A 7,735-nucleotide genomic window follows, 5' to 3' on the forward strand; every position below is an offset into this window, starting at 1 on the left:
GTATGTAAAAATAAAAGGTTAGTTTTTTTTAACATAGCACGTGTGGACAAAAAAGAAAATAGGATAACCAATTTAAAACACACGACATAAAACATCCCGTCATGCTGTGAACAATTGTTGATTTGTTGTGTAGTGAGGGGGTCACAGCCTTCAAAGATAGGAAGATAGAAATGCAGTTATGTCCCTTTAAGAGTTAGCAGTGTGTCTAATGTTTAACAGGTATTGGAACAATCACTGAGATACATTTGGAAACATCTCTCCTGCCAAACATTAACAGAAACCAGTGTTTAACACGCAATGGGAATTTTTATTAGAGTGCATTTTTCTATTTCATTAACAAGAATGGCTCGGAAAACTGGCCCAATAAAAATATTTCACCTTTTACAAATACGTTGTGCAGAAGCGAAGCCGCCCTAGGTGGAGCTGGAGAGTGTGATGGGCAGATGGGGGGGCCTCCGTACAGGGGCCCGATCAGAGACCGCCCTCTGCCTGCAGACTGATGGTATTACAGCATAAATGCACCACACCTCGCAGCCACGATCAAAAGTAAAGATTAGACTCCATTGACGACTCAAAAACAAACAAGTTATATTTCTTTTTCAATATTTATTTACTCTGCAAGAAAAAATATATTTTTAAAGTGCATTCGTACAATGTTGAGTTGGCACACACGTCATTTCTCGACATCCTGCAAACACAGGTCCACCCTGAACTCATCAGCCAGGAGCTCAAACAGCGCACGTTACAATTATTGGCAACAGAAGTGTAAATCAAAGTTAGAAAATCCTCAAATGAGGAAAACGCTTCCCTCACGTCATGGACACAGTCCATCATCAGTTTGCATTCTAATCGTCTGACATTTGGATTTCACTTCACTTGAGTCAACTTACAGAATGTGAAATCATAACCCCAAAGAACAAAGAATTAAGTGAACTATGCTAAATATCTCTAAATACCAAACAGTTATGTCTGTTTTTATCCAATGAGTGGAAGGTGGGTTGGTTTGAGATTTGATCAATAATGACGAGAACATTTCCCATCCTAATCTTAATCGGATTAGTGAGAGATCATGAAAAAAAAAAAAATCACAGGACCCACGCTTGAGAGCGGCTCATTTCATTAACTCTTATTTTGATCAGATTTGAATAACCTCAGGATTATATTTGATCATAATAACTGGTGTTCCAATCAAATATCTAGTCTTATGGCTATAACAGGATAATAAAAAAAGATTTAATTTCCCAAAAAATTGGAATGTCTTGTTCCCGAGATAAACATATTTTAGACATCAATTATTTCAAACAAAGCCACTCTGTCCTTCAGTGCCAATGGCCTCTGATGCTCTTTTAAACTCATTTTATATTCCCCTGCAATTCTGAAAACAGACATTTTCCAAATATAATGATTGTTTTATTTTCTTACAAAAAAAGCAAAAAATCTATTATTGGGTGACGTAAACTTTAAAGATGTGGAAAATAATAATAAAAGAAAGAGATTAAGGAAATGCATTTTGCTGTAATTACTGCACAAATACTCTGTTTCACATGATGATCGTCTCATTAGTAATGGCTTTATGTTTCCTTGGCTTTATCTTACAATAATGTGCTTCAGCGAATATTTGGCAACTGTCCATCAACCATGAACCCTCAGGAGGAGAACGCTAATACAAAGTGGTCGAGGGAAGAGAAAAGGCAACAAGAAATCCGTTTGTTCGTTCTCTGGAGATCTATTAAGAGCAACTTAGAACATCTGTCCATAATTCCTAATATTACATATTGTTCATAACTAGCAGTTACTGCCAAGTGTGTGTTCATCAATTTTCAACTGTAATGCAAACTTTAAGACACCTGCTTTCACATTTATAACTTCCATAATTCAGTTTCTCACTCATTATGGGAAAGATAATGGTAACTTAAACCCATTCATTAGGATAACACAATGATGAGAAAAGAGTGATGCATTTTAAAGTGGAAAAATGGTTTGAAATGCATAAATGAAATATGAAACATTAAAACTAAAACACGAGAAAATATACAGAGTTATATCTGTAGCCAGATGAATACTCTGTTTAGGAACAATGGTCAAAATAATACCCATACATTGGTCATTAATACAGATGATGGATTAATACAGACAATTCAAAATTAAGATAAAAAATAGCAGAGGCTTTGAAAATACATGAATTGTGAGTAAAATATGAAATGTATTGAAATAAGCTAGTATGGGGCCGTTCCCATGATTCATTGCAGGACACGTTCAAAAACAAGAAACTAAGCAGCTGAAATGTCATCAATGAAAGCTAATGGAACGACGGTGAAATCAAATGCAATCATTTGCGAAATATTTGATATAAAAAAAAAAGTAAAACATGTTGGCATAGTAACCCTCGTCGTTTGCAGTAGTGTGATGTGCACATTATAAAATGGTGACAGTAATGGCTGGCTGCAGTAACAAAGAATGTGAAAGGCTAGCAGGAGTTGAGCTAAGCTAGGCTATAACAACATCTGTCATTAGTCTAAACAGATGTTGAAGTTTAAGATGTTGTTGACGTATCATTATTATTTCTCAGAACTAGGGCTGCACAATTCATCCAACATTTAATCGGAATCAAAGTCTGCTCTATATTTTTAGGTAGAATTGAAAAAGAACTGAGTGCTATGTCCTGATGAGGGCTGAACATTTTAGAAATACCTTTTTAGAAATCTCAATATGGACGAGAGCAATATCTAAATCGCAGTAGAAGCAATATTTTGTAAAGGAAAAATATGTAAACATATCTTAATGAAGTATTGTGGTGCTGCAGAGGTCCTGTTATTCCACACAATTCATTCATAATCATTGACCTGTTGATCATTTTAATGTCATTCAATGATAAAATAAAAAATGTTTCGTAAATGTTCTTTCCCTATAAAATCGTAAATCAAAATAATCGCAATTTATTTTTGTTTTCCAAAGCGTGCAGCCCTACTCGTTCTAAGTACCAAGGTCAAAAGCAGGTTTAACAAACTGAAGACCGCAATAGAGAAATGCTACACACCATCACTGTCAGACAGATTTCATGTGCACCAAGTGTTTCCCAGTCACTCAGATCTTTTCCATTGCACTCTATGTTAATTATTGGCTACATTCAAAAGATAATTCAACTGACGCGCATGTAGTTCAACTTTTGGACATCTTTTCTATCAGTTTCATATAAAAAAATAAATACAAGACAGGCTGAATGTATTACATCAGAAACAATTATTCAAATGTAAGTGACCAATTTTAGTAAAACTCTTCAGTTAAGTTATCTAAAATATTCACATTTTGCCCAGACATGTGATCAGACTTGATACGAAGGATATTGATTATTATACTGAATTATTGCTTAGCCCTCTTGGTGTATTATTCTTAAGACGTCTTGCAAGTCATTGTTTAAGGTTGACAAAGCATTTGTAAAGAGTTTTTACTTAACATTTTGAGTCCCTTTTATGTGAAATAAAGTCCCATTTCGTATATTATATTCACAAGTCTGCTTCGGTCCTTCATATCGTTGTGACCTTATATTCCAAATAGAAACATCTATTTGAATATGGAAAGAAATGCATAATGCTATAAATTAAGAGTTGAAATACATTCATCTGGAAAAGATACAAAACCTGAAACAATTTGGCAATAAGGCCTACACATATATTTCAGTAAAGGAAAAAACGTTTTTTTGTTTTACCTTGGAAGCATCCTGATTGGTCGAGCCACGCTGACCAACCACAGCTGAACTGACTGACTGACTGACCGACCAGCAGTGGAGGAGATCTGCCGTGGACCAATAGAAGGCTTCGCACCTACGCATAGAACCAGGGTTACGTACAAGTAACCTAAACAACGTGCTCAACATTGGGCACACTGGGACCAAACCCCTAGCGTTGAAGCCATTAAAGAAAGAGAAGCAGGGAAGAACGAAGAGTTAAGTGGAGCAGATCAGGGATGTTGGTGTAGTCCTTTCCCTCTTCTCCTGTGAACTGTCTAACAGGAACACTGACTTACTTTGTGAATCAACAGCGGCACCATGCTGTCCATCCTCCATGTTACAGTCTCCAGGCAATAAGACGCGCTGTGCCTCCCCCCTCACACCCCAGAGTCTGTGTACATGCCGTTGATCAGGTAGTCCACCTGGGTGTAGTCCTTCCTCCGGTAGCTCTCGTAGGCCTGAGTGACGAACACGGCCACCGAGACCAAGAAGAAGAGCAGGCCAAAGAGCAAGACGGAGAGTAAAGACGCCGTGTCCACCAGCTGCAGGGTCAACGGCGACACAGCAACCTCTACCACCGTTCCAAAGGCAACAGGCCCTTTGTTATTTTCAGTAGTGGTGCTGCTGACGGTTACGGTGGTGGTCTCTTTGGGTAAAGACGTCTGAACTGGTGGTGGCGCTGCAGAGCTTGGGGCTTTCGTCTGTTGCGTACCTTTGGTTGTAGTCACCGTAAGGGTCGTGTTAGCTTTTGGTAGTGTGGTTGTAGTTTTTATAGTTGTTGCACGGTTTGACGCTGCTGCTGTGGAGAAGGGTGGTGCTGGTGGAGCTGTTGTTGTTGTTGGTGTAGCTGTTGTTGTTGGTGGTGGAGTTTTTGTTGGTGTAGTCGTCGATGTTTTCATGAAGGGTGTTGTTTGTGTAGTTGTTTTTCGAGTTATTGGAGGTGCTGTGGGTGTAGCTGAGGTGTGATGTGAAGTCACTGGTGAAGTGGTTTTGTTGACATTCCTTGCAATTGTGGGTGTAGTATCAGCAGTGCTGGTGATGGGCGCAGTCTGAGCAACCTGTGTGGGTAATACTGGCTGTGGTTGCATTCCTTCTGAAGATTGGTTGAGTGGAGTTGAAGATACTACAGAGATGTTTAAGGTGTGGTTGACGGATGGAGATTGGTCGAGGGACATCTCCTCCAGTCCGTCTTCTGACTGCTTAATCACCTGTGGAATTGTTTCATTTTTACTGCCACTACCAGTAACACCTGGGGAACAAAAAAGTCCATGAGTGATTAAGCTCAATAAAAAGGAAACAAACATCAAGTGTGCAGCAGGCCGGGCATACATGACAATACGAACAACGGCAGGAGGAGTAGAATCCAGAAGGCGAGCAGCAACGTACTAAAAACGACTTGACTCATAATATTTTTTTTAAAACGACAGTGTTGCTTCCGCTTTAAAGAGATAGTGGGATCCACTGCGAGCCAATGGCTGGAACTGTGGCAACATAACTTAAGATGTAGGCAGCACTGAGTTTTCTTTAACCGTCCAAGTCTGTTCACATTTCCTTTGTCATTAACCAGTCTTTGAACACTGCCAGAGCTCATACCGTGTTCCTGTCAGTATTTGCTTCCCGTCTGTTTTCTTCTGATGATTTCTATATTTTGTCCAGCTCTCTCTGTTTTGTTTTTTTACTTTCTCTTGCACCGTTTTCTTGTTCTTGTCTAGACACTAGAATGCTAGCAAAGAAGGGCAGATCTCAGAATAGTTGAAATTGACCAACAGCATAGAGTATTAAACTTAGCAGTGTAATAATTAGTTATAAAACATAAAAGTTTGGAAAACACCTTCAGGGTGAATCAAGATCTCTCAGCTTCTTGTTGGAACCTTACTCGCCCAGTCTGGGTTCTTTTCTTATTAATGACTGGCTTGCTGCACATTACCCCTCACTTATCTACACTGTGTAGATGGTGGAACTTGTATTGCTTTGGTCACATTTAAATGCAGTTTATATACTGAAAACATTAAAACATTTACCAGCTTTGATTTTGGGTGAATGAACAGCTGCATAGCGGACATACTGTATATACCAAATGACATATACACATCTGCAAAGGCATTTCCTATGGGCTCAGAACAGTCTGATAATACACACATGCACACAGAAGGATTCACACTTGTATTTCATGATCCACACTTGTGTTTTTCAATGCACACACAAATGTGTTCCGTTTCATAAATAAAATCCAAATACAGAAAAAAGTTTTACATATGTATTTTTGATCCACACATTTGTTTTCCGTTTAAATCCCCTGAACCTGAAAACACAAACCGCTTTCTGTGCACGGATCGCTGTGCATTCGTGTGTGGGTTTTTTGAGACTCCCCTGACGGTCACCCGATTCGTACTTGTAATTTCTCTCATCTATAGCCAATCAGATGTCTCCTCCAGTCTAAGCCAATCAAATGAGCGTGCCCCCACGAGGGTAGATTTCTTGCATTCATGACACTTCATATAAGTATTTTGCGCAGTCCGGTCAGCTCGCTAAACAGAGGGCGGAGCATCAGGTGATCATGCAGAGCTGCTTGTCTCCGTCAGACTCAGCAACTGATCTGATCTCTCTCTCGCGTCCGGTTACACTTCACTCGCGTTTATGTCCATATCGATCAAATCCAGCTCTCCTGATCGGCCTTTATAGAGAGCACCGATCAAACTATTAAGAGTGAATATCGGCCGATAATGACCGGCGGGGCTCCCCCCCGTTGACAGTTCACTGTCTAGCACTGGCTTCGTAGTGCACTGATCGATTAGGCTAAGCTAACCTGTAGCTGCTCCCTCCACACTCACAACAACTTCATACAGACATAAATAAAGCAGCTGTATTCGCCATACAGGAAACACACATTTAAAACGGTTTTGCCTGCCGTTTTTGTGTACACACAAGCATTAATCAATGGTTTGGAAAGTGGCGCTGTACCTTAATAATATAAAGGCTTGTATTTGTGTGCATTTCCTGCTCGGAAAGTGGCAATGTACTGAGAGTGGAGGTGTCCTGAGATTAGCGCCTGCAGGCAGGCTCCATGGACCTGTCAGCTCCGGACTGCGCAAAATGCGTACATGAAGCGCTACGTCATGAACGCAAGAAATCTACCCTTGTTGGGGCGCGCTCATGTGATTGGCTTAGAATTGAGGAGACAGCTGATTGGCTATAGATAGAAAACATTACATGTACGAATCGGCTGACCGTCAGGGGAGTCTCAAAAAACCCACACACGAATGCACAGCGATCCGTGCAGAGAAAGCGGTTTGTGTTTGCAGGGTCAGAGGTTTTAAACGGAAAACAAATATGTGTGGATCAAAAATACACATTTAAAACTTTTTTCTGTATTTGGATTGTATTTACATGTATATGAAAGGGAACACATTTGTGTGTGCATTGAAAAACACAAGTGTGGATCCAGAAATACAAGTGTGAATCCTTTTGCGGATCATGAAATACAAGTGTAGAATCCTTCTGTGTGCATGTGTGTATTATGAGACTGTTCTGAGCCCATCATTTCCTGCTGTATCACGTTGTCACCAGGGTAGGATTTTCACGGCGGCCATGATGGCCACGGCCGTAGTAGCCCCTCGGTCTGGCCGTGAAACCCCACAAATAATTGTACGTCCTACGGCCAATATGGCCTGTGTGCCCCTGATACTGTTAAAATCTCGAAGTTGCTTTAAAAGCGTCAGAACAGTGTTTTCATAACTGCATTATGCTGCGTTCACAACGGACGCGATCCGAATATTCTCATCGCTCTAACCGCAGAGTTTGACCCTTGAAGGCTGTTTCTTCTGCTCTGAAATTGAATATATTTGTTACATATTAATATAATTTTAGATGTTTTGATTTGATTTTGTGAATGGGAGAAGTAGTAGATGGAAACATACCAAACACTAATTATTCAAAGTAAAGTATTTTATTTTATATACGGTAATACTAAGGAGGCATAGGCCTATATGATGATATAATGTTTGACAT

The 7,735-nt window shown here is 39.8% G+C and overlaps 1 protein-coding gene across 1 annotated transcript; it reads right to left on the reverse strand.

Annotated features, from left to right (window-relative positions):
• Positions 1-586: 586 nt before the first annotated feature.
• Positions 587-5,007, reverse strand: cunh11orf24 (chromosome unknown C11orf24 homolog). Its single transcript, XM_010776372.1, has one exon. It carries the CDS (start codon positions 4,900-4,902, stop codon positions 4,105-4,107), a length of 798 nt encoding a protein of 265 aa, XP_010774674.1. The 5' UTR covers positions 4,903-5,007; the 3' UTR covers positions 587-4,104.
• Positions 5,008-7,735: the final 2,728 nt, after the last annotated feature.

Source organism: Notothenia coriiceps, unplaced genomic scaffold (genome assembly GCF_000735185.1).
Source record: "Notothenia coriiceps isolate Sejong01 unplaced genomic scaffold, NC01 NC01_scaffold00016926, whole genome shotgun sequence".
NCBI classification, from domain to species: Eukaryota; Metazoa; Chordata; class Actinopteri; order Perciformes; family Nototheniidae; genus Notothenia; species Notothenia coriiceps.